Source organism: Seriola lalandi, unplaced genomic scaffold (assembly GCF_002814215.2).
Source record: "Seriola lalandi dorsalis isolate HSWRI2012SDOR001 ecotype SW California unplaced genomic scaffold, Sedor1 jcf7180002049955, whole genome shotgun sequence".
NCBI classification, from domain to species: domain Eukaryota; kingdom Metazoa; phylum Chordata; class Actinopteri; order Carangiformes; family Carangidae; genus Seriola; species Seriola lalandi.
The window spans coordinates 82,328-104,466 of record NW_019520508.1 but is presented as its reverse complement, the minus strand read 5'-3'; the positions used below and the strand labels follow the sequence as shown (position 1 = coordinate 104,466).

The window sequence follows — 22,139 nt, the reverse complement described above, 5'->3', positions numbered from 1 at the left end:
TTAACTGGAATTAATTAATTAATTATAAGATTACCGGATGATTTTCCAATTTTTCCAATTCTAACTTTTAGAGTTCTTTAAACAAAATAACCTATACATTTATAGTTACATATCTAACCTAAGTTATGGGTAAAATATGAGACCTGTAAAACAAAGCATTACCAAATATTTCAGTGCAAGTGGAGCCTATTAGGTTTAAATCAAAATATCAACATACACACCAAATCATTTTTACATAAACATTTTATGACAGGAGAAATAAATACATTCCCATGTTAATATGAGGCCCTGTTCTTCTGACAGAGAATTAAGCAAATTTTTATACATTTAAGACTCAAAAACACAACAGGACCATACAAATGTTACAATATTTCAAAGAAGAAGCAACAATCTGAAACTCTTAAAAAACAAAGGCTAACAATGTTACAAGATTAGAATTAAATGAGTCACTAACCACAATCTCAATCCCTTCTGTGGTCAAATCAGATGCTCCTAGGCCTTAGTGATGTAGCCCTCTTTGATTAAGAAATCATAGATTTTGCGCGTCTTGTTGACATCGATCTTGATCAGCGCTCGGGCCTGTGCCAGCCGCAGCCCACCCTGCCGTCTGCATTCGTTAAGTAAGGCCTGCTTGTACTCCAGGTAGGCTCCCGGCACCAGCCGCACCACCTGGCATAACTACGACAAAACAAAAAATTTAGGGGGTTAGAAACAGAAACTGGCATTTAAAAAAACATAAACAATGTCTTATTTTAGGCCTCAGTACGCTTCAGACACAGAGCTTATCAGATCAGTGTCTGAAATCCTGGTAGAATTGAATTTAGCAACTTTCACTGACCACAATTGGCCAGATGTGTGAAGGTGTCCGAGGCTTTCTTTTTCCATTCATTCATATCAGCTACTTCCATTACTTTTCATGTGCAGCACCATGAATGCCTTTGCAGAGATACTGTCTGTCCCAGCATGCAAGCATTTATTTACCATGTGTACATTTCATTGCTTGACGACTGCAAAGACATACAAAACACACAGTGGGCCAGATTTACTAGGAAAGTAGTGAAGCCAAATGTACTCTGCAGATTCCTCCGACCACCTGATTGACTGTGACAGCTGTTAGTCATATTAGTTTTAGTCATGCTAGCAACACAGCCATAAGGATGGCAATGTCGGTCGGTTTGTCAAATCACCACTTTGATCCAGAGTGAAATATCTTCCCCAGAATACTAATGAATGAATACTAATGACTTTAGTGATCCACTGACGTTTCCTTTAGCGCCACCATGAGATAAAAATTTGAATTTGTCCAATTATTTGTTTTAGGACCATATGCCTGCAAAATCAATGACATGGCGCCAATGTACAGCCTCAAAGAGCTGCTAGCATGGCTACACAAACAAACAAACTTTTGCAAACTGCGTGACCCAGCAGAACATATACTCAGCCCTTGTTAACATGTCTCCACCCTTTATTTGTGTGATCCTCCCTTAAATGTATATGCAAAAAAAAGGAGAGAAACATGCTGTGTCTGTATCATAAATAACTTGCATTTGTCTGAAGATGCATGTGTCACACTAGCCAAGTAAAAACTGGCACAAAAGCTTGAGTTAAGCTGGCCTGGAGTACTTGGACAGAGATCAGAGAGGCAGTGAGATGCAGCCAGCAGGATGCTATGATGGGAGGCGTTTCACCCTGCCTTAAGGTGTGGCCATTCAGAACAGGTATTCAAAACAACTGTCGTTACGTCAGACAGTCTTGATCGTTTGAATTATACTGAGACTTTCTTTTCCTGCGTGACCCTTTCAGCACGGGTAAGAGTTGTACCTCTTTCTCACGCTCGTTGAGCTTCTCTGTCCCCGGCAGTCCAGTCAGGTTGAGAGGAGGGGCGCTCCGCCTACCTGTCGCTGTGGAGCAGAAATTCAACAACAGTCACACAGACATGCAGCAGCATAGTGTTGGTCCTCACTTCAGATAACATTATAGCAGGCTGACAACATGCAGTTAATTCCTTTGCTTGCAAGAGACAGAAGAACAAATATTTACGGTGTGCAAATTGTGTAAATATAGCCGTGTGGGAGTATGCATCCCATTTGTGCTCTGGAGGTTAAGGAAAGGCAGCTAATTTGAAAGGAAAAACAGCAAGATAAATATGCATGTAGGGGCCTATTTTCGGGTGTATTTATGGAGGAGCGGCTGCATTAATGTGACTGTGCCTGGGGCCACGCCAAGACGCCAGAGAAGAGGGAGTACAGAGGGAAAGGTGGAGAGAAGCTTCGTACCTGACACTGTGATCGTTGTGACAGCTGGAGTGATGCCAGCATCTCTGTAATGAGAAAGAAAAGTGTTAGCATTTCTACTGCCTTATTTATACACACATACACACATCCCACTTACACACAGCATCTCTGGGCTTTGTTCACTATTCTTACTCCAGATCGTCATCCAAAAAAGATGACTCATTGCATTCAGATTTTATAAGGTAGAATAATTAGAACAACTTGGATAACACCCATGGTTGGAAAACACAAGAGCAGCGGCACATTAAAAGTACTAAAAATACTGCAGGGACTGAGGTGGAAGTGGGATGCACAGTGATACAAACGTCTGTTCTATTCATCTCAGTACTCCTCGTGCTGAGTGTGACGACAGAGGTCAGCGTCTCCGGAAAGCACGACTTTGCCAGCTCGTCTATTACACATTGGGTAACAAGCAGGAAGTTTGGAGTCTCACATTGCAGCCTGTTTGCTGAGCCACTGCTGGCAAGCTCTGCCATCCTGGATGTACTGCAGCACGTCACACAACATGGTCCTCTTCCTACGCTCGTCTTCACGCATTCGCTTCACCCGCTCATACACCTTGGCACCTGAGAGGGGTTACACATGGAAGTCAACAGAGAAGAGGAAGGATTCAAAAGAAGTCAGGGCTGCAAGTTTTTCATTCGCACATATTTTCCTTGATTAATTGTTTTGTCTATAAGATTTCAGAAAACAGTGGAAACAGCCCAAGACAATCCTTAAATATCTTGTTTTGGCTGACCCACACCTCAAACCCAAAGATGTTCAGTTTACTATCATGTGACAAAGCATCAAATCCTCACATATGAGAAACAGGAAACTTTACATTTTTTATAAATTTTGCTGCAAAAATGACTAAAACTTATTCAATTATTCAAACTATCAAACTAGTTGCCAATTAATTTTCTGATTTATTGTGGCAGCTCTATTTCAAATGAAGTTCAGTGCTTAAGCTGAGAGTAGTGACTAATAGTGAAAGTGACAGTGATGATGGGCAGTTTTCAGGTGAGACAATGTTTTTAATGAATCAGTGAAGCTTCATTTACTGGAATATCTCATTATGTTTTATTAATTCTGCCAGCAATTCTCTGATTGATTACTCCAAAAGTAGCTGATAAGCAACTCAATAAAATATTCAGTTGTGCTTTCCTTTGTGTGCCACGCATCAGCAAACTAGCCAAACATTATAATTCCGAAAAATTGGAAGACCTGATACAATGTGCTAGTGCAAATAATAATTAAACACTTTAAAGCCAAACTCAAAATAAAGAGCTCAGCACAGCTCAAGTCTGAATAGAAATACATTTGCTGCTTAGTCATGCAACTCTAAAATGAAGTTTTGTTGAACAGAGGGGTGAAAAGGTCAAACTACACTCACTGCAGAAGGACTTGATCCCTGCTTTCCTGTACTCCTGCAGCCTGCGGATCTCTCTCCTCAGCTCAAACTCCACTGGAGGGAAAATGAGATGAAGGCAGTCAAAGGCAAATCTGTGCACACTGTTACAACCTCAACTCTCGCTCACAAAACCAAGGTCTCCCTGGTTTCATCACTTCATACAAAATGAATAACACATTTTGTACCACTCAAACAGTTTCATAAGCAGCTCATACAAACTTTGAGCCATTTACATGTATTCATACATACACAGTGCGCATGTCGACAAATTTCCACATTCTGGTAGTATGTATATTTGTTTTCATGAGAAGATTGATGACAAGACTGATATCATTCTCATATCTATCCATTTAATATTAACCTATAATCAGCAGCTTAGCATAAAGACTGGAAGACTGGGGGCAGCTCCCATGGCTTTGTCCAGATTAAACAAGTGAGATTTAACATGTTCATACATTAGCTTCAGAGTTTCTGGTAGGCAGATTTTAATACCTTTAAAACAGAGCCAGTCTAGCCATTTCCCCCGTTTCCAGTCTTTATGCTAAGCTAACTGGTTGCTTGGCATAGCCTTATATTTCATGAGCAGATATGAGAGTGGTATCAATCTCCTGGTCTAACCCTATGTCTGTACGCGAATGAGCACACTTTCCAATACAAGGTGAGGGCTGATGATAATGATGTCCTATCAGTCACCAGATGTTAATCTAGTATGGGAGTTTTGGGAGCTACGTGTTAGAATGTACTCTCCACCACCATCATCATAACAGCAAATAAAGGAATGTATTTTGTAAAAATTGTGTATTTGGAGAATTTATGTCAAGGAGCTGAAGCTGCTCTGGAGACTCATATAGGAACATCATCTTACTAAGACAATTCATGTTGGCTTCTCTTTTAATATGTCACTAATTTGTAGAAACAAACATACTGGGAATCTCCTGTAAAAAAGAGACAAAGGCAGTCTGGCATTACTTCTGAAAATAACATCCTTTGACCAAACAATCATCGAGCAATGTCAAGGCGAGAACTGGTACAATTAATTTTCTGTGTTTGTGTTGCACAAATTCTCACACCCTGTCCATGTAAACCTGCCATTTGTAATCAGCCAAATACTAACGTGCATGACTTTCGATGAATTTGTCATGTTCAATTGGTCCAACCACTCTGGCAAATCGTCTCATGACATCGTACAGCTCCTGAACCTCCTTCGGGTAACATCGCTCCAGCACTGACGGAGAGGGAGAGAGAGGAGAGGAGAGTAGGTCACAAATAAAAGAAATATATGAAATAAAAATCCACCTCCAACACATGAGTGATTTGTGATTTTCAAAGCATGTCAGGAGAAGTGCAGTAATTTGGTTTATTTTTGTTTACCTGTTTTCACCACCAGAGAACAGCCATTAACATGTAGCTCTGAATCACCACTAGTGTCCATTATCTAGTGTCTATTATCACAGCCATTCTGTGGCTGCACTGCATTTATGATCTCTTCAGGCTGCTGTCTGTGGAGTACTTGTATCTTGTTGTTTGGTTCATGGTTATGTTATATATGTTATAGTTTTGTTTGTAATGTTTGTTTTGGATTTATAATTCATAAGTAGGATAATTGGATTTGTATTTTCTTTTTATGTGTATTTCCCCATAACTCTACACAGTACATTATATGGCACTATCAGGGAACACTATAAAGTATATAATGAAGCTTGATTTAGAAAATATTACACAGTATTGCAATTGACTGAAGTATTTGCGTTTGTGTGTGTGTGTGGTTTGCAGCGTATTATCTATCATCACACCCAGAAATTTAATTCAGACACTCTGAAGAGATTTCAATTCCTTTTCCACTGCACTGCAAAAGTTGTTTCAAATTACCACACATCATTACCATCACAGCAAAACAAATAAGTGTCACCTGTAATAACAATAAATCTTAAACTCACTTGGCTCAGTAGTGCCATTACTGAAGGAGGAACCTCACTTGTAAGCCTGCATTTAACAATGAACTGTATATAAAAGGATTTTTAAAAATCACATTTAAAATCATCAAATGCCATTACAATGATTATTTAAAAAAACAAAACAAAAAAACTATAAGAAACGGTCACAACAGAGGTCTTTTCTGAGCAGCGCTTGTTATCAGTTGCTCCAACAACAAAGCTGAAACTATGGGGAAAAAACACTGAAATCCAAAAGCTTTTTCCATGGAAATTATTCTAGTTTTGTTTGCCTCTGTTAAATTCACACATCGTGGGTTTCGAGCAACATGCCGACAAAGGACCCTCCGCATGGATGGCTCCAGACTAGCTTGATTCTTTATCATGTTTCCTGGCTGAAAGCCCACTTTCATCTGATTTTATTAACTGCAAGAAATCAAGGATTACTAGTTTGATCATAAGCTAGGACAGAGGCAGTATGTCAACCTTTGGACTGCACAATGGTCGAACAACTCTTTTTTGTATATTCACATGTAGCGCTCATACATATCATATTTGTTTCTATAACAAATATTTAATTCTAATCTAAAATAAAAGCTTAATCTTATTGTTATCATATTATCGTGTTTCTTTATACTGCTGTACTGACACATCCACCGAAGCAATTCCTTTCTACAAGGAATGTAGCTGCAAAAATGACTCAATGAAATGATTAGGTAATCGAAAGAAAGAAAGTATTTTGATAATCCAATTGGTTTTTCAAGCAAAAATTCCAAATATGTCTTGGTTAAAACTTCTTAGATGTGATGGTTTGATGCTTTTTCTTCGTTATATCTGTTTGTAAACTGAATATCTTTGGATTTTGGACTGTTGCTCAAATAAAACAAGCGATTTGAATACCTTATCTTGAGCTTTAGGAAATTATGATCTGGTGTTTTCACAGATTATTTGCTCATGTTTTATATTTGTCAGACTGTGTTAGTTTAAGATAGCAAAGATAAACTGTTAAATTTCCTTCAGTTTCTTATCGCTCTTATTATCATTGGAACTTAGTTATGTATGAAACGCTTTTCATAATTTTTTAGTTGTGTTGGAACTACGAGTGCGAATTAGATGTCGTGCTAACCCCGGCGTCTACATTTAAAGTGTGTACCATCATATAAATAAATGAATCAAACATCCTCTAGCTTTAAATTTAGTTTTGCAATTAAGATTTTTTTTGTCCTTCTAATTCAGAGCCTGCTTGAAAAGCAACAGGAAAACTATCAGATCTAGCAACCTTCCTGCATCAAAAAGATAGCCTCCTCAGTGGTCACTGAAACGCTCCGCCAGAGTGTATTGACCACCACTTAACTCGCTCTACAAGCATACACACACTGAAGAGCTTTTTGTGTTTGTCTCAAAGCACCACCCGTGTTGCTGAGTAACAGACAAGTGTCAAAGCCAGAGAGGAAAGCTGTTGCAAATGTGTGTGTGTGTGTGTGTGTGTGTGTGTGTGTGTGTGTATCAGTGTCAAGGTCCTTCATCAGGCCACTGTGTAGGAGCGTTAATATGCAGCTGCCATCTCAGGCTAAAACACATGAAGTCATGCCCTTAACAAAGCAGTGGACACACAACAGTTTTGGCCACATCTCTTAGGAGATATCAACACTGGCGGATGGTTTCATACCAACACACAAACACTGACTGCAAACAAAGGCAACAGAAAGAAAACATTGAATCATTTAATGTAACAAGCCCTTGCAGGACTTCAGACGGACTTCTGCCCTAAAACAACAACATTGGTCAATCTGCCTCCAGCAGTTACTGAGACATAATACTGTGAGCCTCCTGGGCTTGAACACTGCCTCCATTATTGCATGTGACACACGCATAAACACAGACACACACACACACACTGTAGAGACACACAATCTTTGACAGTCTCCATGACAACCAGTCTGCAGCTCTACAGCTACTCCGAGTTCCCTTTTGTCTTGAAAGACTGGAGAGATAAGGGGAAGGAGGGAAAAAGGGAGGAGGGCTAACTGGAAACTGTAGGATGCATAAATAAAACATGAGGGGAGTACTCTTCAACTCCCAAACCACAGACAGGTTCGCAGAGCAACACGTGGAGATATAACAATGGGCTGGGTGGTCGAGCGTAGTTTAAATAAAAGAGGGTTTAATTGGACAAACCCATTCATAGCAACCTCTCGCCGTCTGTCTGACTTCTAATGCGAGAGCCCAAGACAAGCAAAGAATTGCATTACTGAGCTCGCTGTAAGCCAACCTGTGACAGGTGGATCAATAAATGAAGCCCTCCACATTTTAGTCTTCATGGCAGAAACACTCATCGCACGGGGATCTATTCACAGTGAAGCAATTATGCCGGGGCACACTCAGCCCCCATTGCCTATTTGCAGCCCCGATCGTAAATACGAGCTCCGTCAGTTGCCTCGAGAGGCCACTGAGGTTAACGGTGGTTATTACACTGGAGTTGTTTGCGTGCATCCATAGAAACCCTGAGCAGCGATTTGGCTGGTAGATATCAGATGCCTCTCTGAGTTGCTATGAATACTGCTGCGGCTGAGCCCATGTGAGTTGGTGGGGGGTGGGGGAGACACTTACTCTGGAATTTCCGAAGGTTGATCAGGCCATGGTCTCGGATAATCCTGAAAGAAATGTAGATTTTGATTTATTACTATGCAAATTAATATTCTGATTACTGTGACTCTGCAAAATTAAACCTGACATTTCTTCATATGAAATCATCTTGGCCGTTACAGTCTATAAAGTCATTATGGCATTTGAACACCCAACACGCACACTCGGTCACTAGTTTATAAGGTAGACTTAGCTAGAACTAAAGCAGTCTAATCCTACCTTCATGACAGTTATGATGTTCCATTTGTGTTGAAACTGATTTTGAGAAGTATTGATTCAACTTTATTATCATTTTGGTTGCTGTAGTTTGCGGTGCTGCTGAATTGTTCTGACAGATTTTTCGCTTAACAACCACGTCTCTCTCTCTCATACAGTTGACTCAACACCTCTCGAACACAATTTCAACAAAAACTGGACAATATAACCTTCATGAAGGGAAGATTTATTGCAGGACTGTTGCATTAGACTGCATTTTTTTTCCTAGGTGAACCAAATAAATTGCCAAGTGAGTTTACATATGTCTAACAGCTATGTGAAATTGGTTAACAACTAGGTTTGAAACTAAAATCTAAATGCTTGAAAGGCCTGTAGTGCCCTTCCTGAAAAGTGAACTCTGTGGGGTCAGGGGTCAAAACTCAGGCTTCCAGGATTCTGACACAGACCAGATCCTCTCCGACAAGCAACAAGTTAACAGAGATCAAATGGGGAGCGTGCAAAGAGAAGCGAACTAGAAACCACACGTGCCTGCCCAGCCAGACATGCCATTCCACCATGCTCCGGGAGCAAGAACTCGTTAATGTTGATTTAGTGATGGATGTGTTACAGCGAGGATTGACTGTGTATGTCCAAGAATGACAGCTAACAGGCTGAAGGTGGAGAGGATCTCTAGAGTGCTGGCTGACTAACGCCTTCAAAAACAGAGAAGGGTAGCAAAAAATGACAGTTCTTTATTTTATAGAAAATGAGCAGGACTAAAACTATTTTCACGATCCATTATTCTGACAATTCTTTTCTTCAGTAAATGCTTAGTCTATAAATATCAGAAAATGCTGAAAAATGCTAAAACAAAGTGACTAATTAACACTTATTAAGAGGACTCAATTGCCAATGTATTATTAGGTACACTTAGCTAAAACTAATACAGTGAAATTCAACAGTCATACTATAAATCTTACCTTGAAGGTTATAATGATCAGTTTTTGTTTTAGAGAGTGGTTTGTTCAACTGTAGGGACATGTATAGGGCTATGGTTTGTGGTGCTGTTGTATTCTATTGCATTTTACTGGAGATGTTTCTATTATTTAGTTAACCCTTATATAAATCCAGTGGCCATAATAATAGAAACACCTGTCAGTGTCACAACACATCTCAACAGCAACACACACCACAACTTCAAAAATGGCCACACAATTGAATCATCTCCTCTTTACAACAGTTCCAACAAAAAACTTTATAACTGTTGGATTTAGCATGGGGTACCTAATAAACTGGTGACTAGGTGTATGCTATCACATAAAGAACAAAAAAAAAAAAAAAAGCATCAAATCCTCACAGATAAGAAGCTGAACAATATTTGGTATTTGTGTTTGCAAAATGACAAGCAATTATCAGAATGGTTGCCATTTATTCTTTCTTTGATCAACTAATTGTTTCAGCTATAAAGTCAAATGTATATTAGAGAGAAATGGCATCCTATAAACCAGTCACCAACGATGAATTTCGAAACTTGAAAATGTGTTTTAATTTAAAGTATTATAGTCAGCCCTCATTTCTTTGTGAAATAACAATGCACTAAATGTGCAACATCCATATCCTATGCCAGAAACTGGGAAAAATGTCAAACAGTTTGGCATGCACAGTGTTCACCTGGGGACAGACACATTTCCCAAAATATTCAAGGTTTGAAAAGAGGTTCACGCAGCTTGTAAGTTGCACCTGAATGACTCCCTGTGGCTCTTAATGAGAGCCTGGAATATGGCTTAAATATGCAATTATAGTCACGCTGCTGACTCTGTAACAATCCCAGTCTCCCAGGACTTGTGTCTTTAAAGCGCTTTTGACAAAATAATAATTAAAGTTTAGATTAGAAGTTATAAATATATTAGCATTATTAGAATTCATTAATGTTAATGGGGTACAGTTAGGGGTTTAAAACTGTTTGCCGTGTACATTTTAATTCAGTATGAAATGCATTTATTCAACCTGACAGCATAAAGTAGTATCAGTGGAAAATGAAGCTCCAAAATGTCAATATAGAGGCTTATATGCCATCTACTGATAGACTAGGGTCATTACATGATGCTGAATAAATACACAAACACAGTATATTGATCATTTAGTGTATTAAAAAAGGACCTACTTTTTCCTCCGCTGTCTCTCCTTTAATCTTGAATGATATATATCAACAACTGAAAGTTTGAGTGCTGAAACAGAACAACATGCACACCACAATTATAGGTGTATTGTAAAGTAAATGCTGTAGTTCACACCATTTTCTTCTATTTGTCAATGAAAAACAATTTGTAAAAAAGTCGATTAAGATTCTACCCACCTCGAAGGATGTCTGAGTCATCATCCACAAAGTCGATGTCTTTCAAATCCCATTCGGCATAATTGTCAAACTCCTAGCAGAGCAGTGAAAAATGATTTTCATAATCTGCTGGTTTGATCTTAGTTCACATAAAACTGATCAATGATCTCAGATATGTGCTTTTATTCAAAAAGTGAGTAGAGGCAAACAATGGGGATGAATCACTCACTGTGAGACAACAACAAGGGCATGAATCACTGTCTCAATAACATTTCATAATGAGCCATCTAGTGGCCGTTTCATTTATTTATTTATTCATGTTCACATGCCTTGTTAGCACACATGATGAAGTACAGGACACCTCACCTCCATGAAGTCTGCTCTGGCAGGCATGTATCCAGCCATGTCTCGAGACAGCACAGAGTCAAATGTGGGCCGAGGGGGATCATCAGTGGCTGTAACATGGAAATGCAAAGTAAAATATGAGCGTACAACATAATTTCTTTGTATTGCTCATGACAACAAGTGCCACCTAAAACCTTCTTCCAAGATTTGTTTTTTATGGGACTTACAGCGGACCTAAGCAATATCAGACATGAGTTTCTGTGTCTGCCTTGACTTTCCCAACTGCTGCGTAAACATGACAGAGAAATGTTTGTCAAGCACTCAAACACTGCGACAGATGGAGACCTGAAGTCAGCTAGGAACTGAGGCAAGTTACTGACTCACCAACTGCTTCTGCCCAACTGTTGGGACAGTGTCTTTCAGGCTTAAAGTGAAATTACACTTCAGTTTGTTTTGTACAAATCACTCATCTGGCTGCTCCCGAGAACTATACTTGATGCTTCTATCATTTTTAATAATGATCTGAATACTGTTTAACATTAGTAGCAGGTAAGGTTCATGGCAGGGAGGCAGCACCACAAAACTAAACCAGCTAATATAAAATGTCTGTTCCTGAGCTTCTAGGAGATGTGAGCACAGAATAAGATGTTTTTGGTGTCCTATTCTTCCTGTAACATTTGCTAAGAAAAAACATGAAGGAGGTATATCATGAGTATTTACGTTTGAAAGGAATAGCGCCCTCGGCAAAGCGAGAGTCCTTTGTTTTCCGCAGGCTGAGCAAGGTGGAGGAGAAGAGTGGGTTATTGATGAAATTCTTCATGTAGTGGCTCTCGCATTCCTCCTTGGTTTTCGTGCGCATCTGATATGCCACATCCTGCCTGAGGAAGAGAAATGGTACATGGTATGTTAGAGTACTACAATAGATGAGAGGGAGATTAACTGAGGTTCATGAACAATAATAATAACAATAGTTTATGAATCCACTAGGTTGGAACTGTTGTAAAACACATCAAACAGTACTGTACACTGTGGTGGTTTGTCTCACTCCATTTTTACCATCCAAATAATAACTTGATATCAATAATTGAGAGATAAGAATATAAACGTGATAATGATACATCAGCCATATTAATTTTCTTCACACAACCCATAACACAGATAACTGAATAAACTTCCCATAAAGGTCTTGTTTTTTTAAAAGTGTCACCAAGAAATAAACTGAGCAGGACATTTCACAGATGAAAAATAAACTCTCTGGTGGACAAAGTGCATATCCGTGATACTGTTTCAGAACATATCATTTCTGTACTTCTAATTCTTGTCATTTATCAGCTCATATATAAACAGTAGATTGCGAGAGTTTTAGCACTTTAGATGTTAAGATTGTTATCCATCAGAATACCATCGAGGGATCTGATTGGCCCCAAATTCATTCTGCAGCATGACTACGAGCCAGAGTCGTAACGAACTATCTTCAGCGACAAGAACAGGGAGTCCTGCAACAGATGGTCTGGCCCCAACAGAGCCCTGATCTCAACATCATGAAAGTCTGGGATCACATGAAGAGACAGAAGCACAGCTTAAACCCACAGACGTAGTGTGGCAAGTTCTCCAAGATGGAATTGGAACAACCTACCTGCCAAGTACCTAGAACCAAGAACTGGTGCAGTTTGCAGTTTATTGCAATTTGTACAAAAACTATTAACGGCATCATTTTCGAAAGCATCATCACTTTACTTTTAGTGTCTAAACTCTTTGCACAGTACTGTACGTCAGTGTCGATACCAGTGTAGACGTCTGGAAAGGCCTTTCACTCAAGGTTTCCGAAATGAAAGTAAGCCAGTTAAATCCTTGAGTCAAAGAACACGGTGTGTCAAAAAAACATTTTAAATTTAAAAAACGACAACAATGAATCTAGAAAGAGGTTTTAAAAAGATTATCAACATCAATTTTTCAGTGCAGGCAAACATAAGAACTGTGGAGTAACAATAGAGTCGTATAACTTAAAGAAAAATTTGTTCACAGGTAAAAACAAACGGATGAACCACTAACCAGTTCCCAAACCCACAGTCCATGACTGCCTCCAACAAAGCCATCTCTTCCTGCGCCGTCCATCCAGGCTCCAGTACGGGGAAGTCTGATGTCTATAAGAGAAGGTGAAAAGTGTGTATACATGTTGAAAGTGTGTGTGTCTGTGTGAAAGAGTTTAATGACATTCAGGTTTATTTTACTTACCATGATTTCATATTTATGATCACTCTGATGCTTCTTGTATTCAAATCCTCTGGTGAAACACTGAAATGAAACAAATGTTTTTATTTCAGTGTTTCATTTGCACTGAGTGGTCAGGGAATAAGTAAGATCTAAGAACATTTGTGTATTTGTGACCTACTAACCTGGAGGCAGAGTAAAAAAGGAGAGGGTCCACATTCTGCACACTTGATGTAAGGCTCAGTAAGGTAAGATGAACAACCTCTGCATGGTGGTTTATCAAAGGGATCATCTGAAATAGACATGTTGATTAAAGTTTACTCACTGAGTGAGGAGTTAACAATAGTAGAAAGAAACTCGGTAACTAAATGCTTTATACTTCTACTCCACTATATTTCAGAGGGAAATATTTCACTTTTTACTCCACTGCATTTATTTTAAAGCAGTTACCTTTAATTCAACAGATTCAGATTATTAATTCAACATACGGTATTATCATCAAATAAGTGGTGATGTATTTTCATAGATTAAAGTCAGAGCATTACACTACATTGAGAATGTTTTTCAGTGAAGAATTTTGCTTACATATGAAGGCATTAGTTATATCCAATAAAAGAATATTATTCAGAAATGGGCCATTCTGCATTGTGAATACTCACTTTTGGTTCCTTAGGTGGATTTTAATACTTGTATAGTTATATCTTTACTTGAGTAAAATGTTTTGAGTTTTTTTTTTTGACAAAACTGAAATGAATGCTTTTTAAGACATTTCAAGATCTGCAGATGTCCTATTTTCAATTAGGATCTGAGCATTTCCGTCCATCACTGGGTGTTACAAAGCAAATATGATGATATTATCAAAACATTGTCGTCATTCAGAAAACATACTAATCCAGACAAAACAGCCTAAAGTTACGGCGAGTTTTAAACCAATCATTAACATCAAACAAACGGTAAACTCAAAGCTAGCTGAGCTAACGTAGCTTTAGTTATCTGAGGTTTAGCGGGTATTTCAGCCTTAACCTGAACCTGAAAGTTATTCAGTCATACACTCACAAGATTTCAGAAACATTACATCATTAAATGCGGTTAAATACTTTACTTCGATAACACACAGTTGGCGTGGCTACATGCTAACATTAATGCTAGCAAGGCTAGGTTAGGAAGAATGGAGTTAATGCGACTAACAACAGGTACACTGAGTAAAGACTTGGGTGTATACTTTAAAACTGCAATGGCTGCATTTATCCGTGTTATGCTGTTAATACTCACTTCCAAAAGATGCGAGCCGGTCCATGTGACGATATTTGTGCAAAGCTAAAACTAAAGTGGATGTTTTGGATCAATCTATTTTTCAAGGCTTGCAAGTAAACCTGATTAGGAAGGCAAAGCTAGTCGAGCCCAAATCGATCGATCGATAGGCTTTCGCTCCAAATTTGCAGTAGGCCTATCATTTTCCACATATTTTCATCATATTTAGGTTTACTATTTACAAATAAGCATGTTTTTACTGCACATGTAAGACAGTCACTGAATAATAAAAAATCATACAGCTCATAATTAGTGTCCCCTACATTCAGAGGCAAATAATATACTTTTTTAACCCCCCTACATAGATTTTATATAAAATACAATCAAGTCAATTTTACTTTAAGTAGCCTATATTTTGATGATAATACTTGAGTAAAATTCTGAATGCATTTACTTTTAACTGTATTTCTTCACTGTGGTATTTCTATTTTTACTTAACAAAATATCAGAGTACTTTTTGTACTTTTACTCAACTGTATTTACAAAGTCTGTGTATTGAGCTTTTGATATTTTTTTCAGTTGATAGAAGGCAGTTTGTTAACAAAACCTTGTTCCCAGTGTGAGGCTCCTTCATTTAAATATTAGGATATGCTCTTTTATCAGTATAAAAAACACTGTGTTCTTGTTAAAACCCTTCTGTGTCTTGACACATTCACAAGAAATAACAAAAATACAAAAATGAATTTAAAAACAATATTTTTATTATGTGAACTTTATCATTTTCAATATACTTCAAGACAAAAAGCGACTGTGGTTATTCGCAATCCTACCACAAGGTGTTGATCTTGCACCATTTTCTCAATGAAAACAATGAACGCCTTGCAAGTCTTTCTTTGTCTTTCTCTCAGCATACACCACCACCTGAACCTTGTACAGTATGTATTAGCCTGAATGATGGAAAGATATGGGACTTCACTACAATACACCCCTGTGCTCTGTAGCTGTTTTCCCCTCCATAAAATCCACCCCAGTACAGTGTGACATCCAGGAGTGCTGCTTGCCCTGCAAATGGCTTATAAACAGCACAATCTGATGCAATAAATATCTATGATTCCTGATATTTTCCAGGGTCTATGTCCAACTTTGGCCACTGATTCGAATGCAACTGCTACTCAAGGACATCCCTGTGGCTGCACATCGGGGGAGCTGGCAAAACAAATATCTGAAAACCCTGATACATAAAACTGCAACTCTACATGCCTCAAACCCACTAAAATTAAGTGTGACAGTGTTTTTTGTGAAATGACCCTTTGATTCAGTACAGATGTGACATCAGCAGCATGCATGACATGTGCTGGCACCGGGATAATGGTAATATTAAACAAGGCCTATCACTTTACCTGAGGTGCCACATTTAGTGAAGAATTTTATCCCTCTGACATTCAGATTTCATCCCACTTGATGCCAAAATGTTATAATGTGTGTTTTATAGTGTTTCCTCATTTATTTTATTTGTTGGTTTAGTATGAGCTGTAAACACATAAAGGGGGCATACTGCAGCCACCAAAGTGCACATGGAGTTAAATCATAGTGTTCTCCTTTCCTCTCATTACCCTGGGCTATCTCTATGAGGACGATCCACAGTGACAAGTGCGTTCAGTTGTGGCGTACGGGACCCAGAGTACGCCTCAGACCTCTGGGGATAGAGTCAGTCAGCATGAGAGCCCTGAGCAACGCAGATCCATGAGTAACGACAAAGCGGCCTCCCGACAGACTGTACACAATAAAGGGACAGTTGTACTTTTCCCTCTCAGAGGAATTTCCAGCTTACTGCCAGAACACAGTTTGTTTAACAATCCTGTGAGAGCGTTATGATTTATTTATCTAAAAAGAGGAACTTCTCTGTGTGACAGTTTGCAGTATAAATGGTGTGCAGGTGAAGATGCTATCTTTAAGTCAATTTTTACCCTTACACTCACAGTAACTGCATTTATAATGAAAACTTTTGCTCTTGAGGGAATTTCATTATATGGCAAAAGTATGACATTGGTAAGACATTCACTTTACAATCATATGAAACAGAGAAAAGCAGCAGAGGTCCAAATCTGAGAAGCTGAATTCAGAAAATGTTTGGTGTTTTTGCTTGATGAATGACTCATACCAAAACAGTTGCAGGTGAATTGAATAATTGATTAATCAACAAATCATTTTAGGTATGCATGTATGCATTTATGAGGCTGGCGAAGATGTTGGCTTATGAGGCCTGAATCACTTTCTGCATATCTGGTTCATCCCAAAGGTGTTGGATGGGGTTGAAGTCAGGGCTCTGTGCAGGTCAGGCAAATTCTTCCATACCAAACTCCACAAAGAAAACCATATATATATATATTATATATATATATATATATATATATATATATATATATATATATATATATGGAGGTTGCTTTGTGCACCAGCCTTCACCAGCCTGTTGCCACAAAGGCACAAATGTTCTGTTGTCTATTACAATTTCCCTGAACTGGAACTAAGGGGTCTATGTACACAAAAGTATGTGAGGAGGGCTGTCCACATAATTCTTGTAATAGGTGTTTTTATTTATTGATCTTCCCACAGATGGTAATAAATTGACTATGAAGATGGTTTCCTGGTGTGACAACAGTCTAAGATGCATATGTCGCTGGTTCAACGCCATCTGAGGACCTTTGTCACAACCCCTCCTCTGTTGAAGGTAAAAATATCAAAAAATAATCTGAAAACAATTGCTGGGAAGCTGACGTTTGCTGTTGCCCAATTTGTATGAGGACAGTACTGGATCCTCCATATGACTTTAATAAAACACAATTCTCATTGCAAGCCAATTTGAAATGCCAGGGTCAGCATATGTGGGAGCATACTGTATAAAATTACATCTTGGCAGTGAATGCAGGCAGAATCCATTATCCACACAGAGACTAACAAAGAAAATAATGTCAGCCTTCCAGAGTGACATGTGTGCTCCTCTATGACAGCCCCTGCTGCATCACTGCCTGTGGGCAGAGAACCTGCTGTCTCTCCAGCCACATGCCACCCCCCACCTACTCACCCCCCCCCATCCCCCTCGTCTCTCTCTCTCCATTGCCTGCGCCTTCACACCCAGAGTAAAAGACCTGAAAGACCAGGCGAACCCCCAGCCTGCAGGCCTCACGCTGCTTAAAGACTGAGAGCCTTGGGGTTTCTCTGTAACAGACGTGTGCCAGATTATACACCGGCCAAAATAATGCACCCCCCCACCCCACCCCATTACATCTTTAAAAACTCCCCCTGTTTCAGCCCACTCCTTTTCCTCTTACCAAAGCACTTCCCAGCTGCTGTGATTTGAATATGAGGGCCCCGCTGAAGAAAAGAGGGCATCTGGCACACGCCTTAGAGGCTAAGAAAAAAAAAATAGTTAAACTGCTCCTGTCATGGAAATGTCCTGAAACAAGATTAAGCCTCTTAGAAGGTAAAATGGACACAAGCCCTTAAATAAGTCCAGTTAAAAGACAAAATGAGGAGACACCTGTGAAACGTCAATATTCAAACCACAGTCAGAGAACGGCTGCTTGGAGTGGACATTCTCACTGAGAGCTTTGCCTTACAAATTGGATTTGTGAGTAAATGACAACATAGAATTTCTTTTGTTTGAAATTATGGACATGTTAGTGCTAATTGTGTAATCACTCTCTAAAGGATGCTTTAAACTCAGATTTATTAAGCTATCTGCCCCCATCTGGCCACTATCTCTTATTAACACACAGCTACTCACAGTGTCCAGTCTGTCTTCCTTCATGCTACTGAACTGAATGAATTCATTACAGATTGAAAGCAACATGTATGTTTGATTTTTTACAGTATCTATCCAAGGATGAAATTTCACTGGGGCTAATCATAATCCTCTATAGTCTTATGAAACAATGGCTGTAATACACACCCTCAGCTCGTGTGCATGTAGTCAAACAAAATAGATGTGACCACAGACAAGTTTACATACAGTCTGTGACTTAATCTTCACAGAGAGCTGGCCATTGCTTGGGGAAAAGCATCACCTGGTTTGAAAGTGACTCAGGACAGAGCTGTGCGTCTTTAAAACGGAGAGTTCATATGTGTTGATGCAACTGATAAGAACAAAGTTTTTTGTCATTGTGTGAGCAGCTGTTAAACTTCATTTTCCTGTTGTACGTGTTTGCTTTCGTCTAGGCTTTGTGTTAAGTGGAGAGTTTTGAGAGGGATTCAAACGGCTTTTGAAACGCAGAAACACACTGCTCATTTATATGCAAGCGCAGGCTGTAAGACATTAAAGAAATTACGATGATTCTGGATGAGGTTTCATATAAATGTCAATAACGATGGAGAAAGACCTGACTTCCATATAAAGCACTGTTAGATGTTAATAAATGAATAAAAACAGACGACTCCCACACAGATGTGTCATCAGTTTATTTTCGCGGAGCCAAGAGGTTTCCCCATGCATATGTTCCTCCTCCGTGTGAGCTTCGTGGTCATCCTCTCCCCACGGCCAAGGTAACACCAAGGAATCAGCACAGTGAGAGTTCAGGCAGGTCAACAAGTGGGTGTGGAATTCAAGTGTTTCCCATGCGGAGTACCTCGACACACAAGCCCTGAGAAAACATGTGTCAGGCCTCAGCACAGCAAACAGGAATTCAGTGAGGTCTGCTGAGATTTATACAAAAGGGCCACAGTGTCTGAGGAGCCATCGGGTTAATTCAAATACTCTCGGGAGCAGGACAACAGTGGTGGAAGGAGTACTTAGATCCTTAAGTAAAAATAGCTATATAATCAAAAACATGAAAAGCTCTCTATCAGAGTAAAAAAGTCCTGCATTCTTTTTTATTTTGGTTCTGCCTAATCCTGAAGCAACAAGTCCTCCAACCTGAACCATCATTTAGACCATATACTTGGTTAGGTTTAGGGAAAGATTGTGGTTTGGGTTAAAGGGGCGATTCGTAAGTTTTCTCTCTCTTTCTCTGGCGCTGAACATGGTTTCTTGCTGGGAGTTGGTGGTGGTGATTATGGCTTGCCAAGAGCTTCAGCCTTCTAAGGAGTGCTACGTCATTAGGGCAGATCGGAGGCTACAGTGAGTCGCTATCAGAAAGTGACGAGACAGGCTGATATGGGCTGGGGCTAACTGGTTAGCATGCTAACTTCAGTAGAAGAAAGGATCGAAACCAGAGTTAACATTGGCATTGCTTTCACTAGAGACAGCTCTTGGTGATTAAAGGAATGAAGTTTGATGCTGAACTTGTAACGTTTCTTCAAGACTGGTAAATAAACAGCTGCTAATGCTAATGTTGGCTATGCAGCGATAGCAAAACTTACACATATCCCCTTTACTATGTACTTCATTACAGGTTAAAGGACCATTGTCATCATGGCTACAATTGTGGTCAAAGAAACAACGCTGACTAGCGGGTTGGAACAGGAAACAAACAGCAGTCCCACACATTCAAGTCCAATGTTTTACTGACCCCTACATCCACCCCAACCTTTTCGAGGCTTTATATACAACGTCACCAGACTTCCTCTTTTGCTCCCCCCATAATTACCATGGCTACTAGAGGTCACCTGATAATTTGATTTATTGCTATCAGAGTCACAATTGCTAATTTATTTAAAAAAGTAAGAAAATCTATTCATCAGAACCAGAGATATGATCTTTTTCATGACCCACATTCCTCTTTCTTATCAAAACCTGGCGCCTACATTACCCACAATGCAGTTCTAACTGCCAAAAAATCAGTTGGAAGTTCAGGTGTGTTAGAGGCCAATGTAGCCTCAAGCAGCTAGGTTGTAGGAGGGAAGCGTGCTTCTTTCTAACTCCACAACCCCATTTTTTTTTCTTTTTTCAAAGCTGTTGTCTTCACACCCAGTCGACACTATCAGATCACATTATCAGATTTCACACATATTTCCCACTGAAATGCAGTATAAGCACAAAATAGAAACACAAGTACCACAAAACTGTACATAAGTACAGTACATGAGGAAATGTACTTAGTTACTTTCCACCACAGCAGGAGTAATCACGATGAGGCCAGAGTGGGAGTGGGAAAATGTTGTGAGAGGTGAGAGAGGGGATTTCTGTGGCTAATGCGGAAACGTGGCCACACACACACACACACACGCACACACACTCACACACACACACACACACACACACACACACGATGTACCCCACTGAGGCTGAACTGTGGATGGAGAGAGAGATCCCCATGTGAACCACACCGTGTTTCCTATGTACCTCTTACGGCAGAGCGGATCTACCACAACACTGTCAGAACACATCAGCTGCTGGAGCTTTGATGGCTTCCACACTAGGGCTCTCCCAGTGCCGCCCTGGAGAGACACCACAGGCCTGTTGCTTTAGTCCTGCTCCCAGCAGCCCATTCAGCCTGCCTGGGTCTCGGCACATTGGAGAGGACTCCCTAACACAATACGCCCTCAGCTTAATCTGAGGGAAGAATGATGACGTGCATTATGCATTATCTATGCTGGCGTTTGGGAGAATGGACAGAAATAACAGTGAGGGGTCACGCGGGACAATGTAAAAAGTAAGGCTGGGCTGTTGTAGCTAGAGCATAAATGATCTTGAGCCCTCAAGCTACAGCTTCTGCTGCCCCGTGAGAAGAATAATATCCTTAGAGCGTGACTGGATGACCTCATTGGACAGAGAGCCTCACACCAACCTATAATGTCGTATTTCTACAAAGTGCATTGTACATAATGTAGCCCTTTCAGAGCCCAGCTGTTGTAAAAGTAGCTCAATTTTTAATATTCAGTTTGCAAGGGGTTTATTTTTGTGCATCATTATGACTTTTAATCTTTTTTTCTACAAAGTATAATCGATAATGTCACATCAAATGTTAAAGGTTATAGTAACAGATGTAATATTGCAATTTTGCAATATTGCAATATTTTTGCTTGTATTTATTTACATTTAAATGTAAAATTAAATAAGCTGAATAAGCGATTGGCAGTTCCTGTTTGCAGTGTACCATTGGATGTACTGACAACTGCCACAGGACTACTTTGATACCGAAGACAACTTAAAAACATGATGATTCTCAGTTCTGTAGTTACAAGGAGCGTTTCTTTTTCTATAATTTCTAAGTGGGTATATAGACGTTTATTCATGACGGAGATCACCATAATGATATCCTTGGTCACACTGAATCTTTTGCCACAAACTATAAAAGCAAATAAGCTGCTACTTTTATGGCCAATTTAACTATATACATTTTTCATGTGCATGTTTTTTGAAAGCGGTGTAAGTTTAGGCACACAGGGTCACATTTCTTTCATACCTAACACACAAGACAGAATATTTAGGTAGTTTTTCCTGACAAAAAAAAATTATGTCAAACACTTCTGAAAGTGTTCATTGATGCCTTACTGGCTCACAGACCTGGGGTTCCCAGATGTGAGGTCCACATGGTCCAAGTTGATAACTACAATACTAACCTCCTGTTGTTTTCAGAACACCTACATGTACCTGCCCC

The 22,139-nt window shown here is 39.5% G+C and overlaps 1 protein-coding gene across 1 annotated transcript; it reads right to left on the bottom strand.

Annotated features, from left to right (window-relative positions):
- Positions 1-225: 225 nt before the first annotated feature.
- On the bottom strand, positions 226-14,728 carry tada2a (transcriptional adaptor 2A). The gene is made up of 15 exons (XM_023398877.2): positions 14,623-14,728; positions 13,536-13,642; positions 13,375-13,434; positions 13,192-13,283; positions 11,860-12,017; positions 11,161-11,249; positions 10,816-10,888; positions 10,624-10,687; positions 8,229-8,272; positions 4,802-4,912; positions 3,670-3,741; positions 2,728-2,860; positions 2,277-2,320; positions 1,822-1,901; positions 226-678 (listed from the first exon to the last, which is right to left on the bottom strand). Exons 1-15 carry the CDS (start codon positions 14,645-14,647, stop codon positions 493-495), a joined length of 1,338 nt encoding a protein of 445 aa, XP_023254645.1. The 5' UTR covers positions 14,648-14,728; the 3' UTR covers positions 226-492.
- Between the last annotated feature and the right edge of the window lie 7,411 nt (positions 14,729-22,139).

Bases quoted from the DNA above. Each gene is read 5' to 3' on its own strand.
- tada2a (XM_023398877.2), bottom strand. From the start codon at position 14,647: ATGGACCGGCTCGCATCTTTTGGAA. The intron at 8,273-10,623 runs GTAGGTCCTTTT...CATTTCTTTCAG, and splicing joins GAGAGACAGCGGAGGAAAAA to GATTATCCGAGACCATGGCC. The intron at 679-1,821 runs GTACAACTCTTA...GTTTTGTCGTAG, and splicing joins TCAACGAGCGTGAGAAAGAG to TTATGCCAGGTGGTGCGGCT.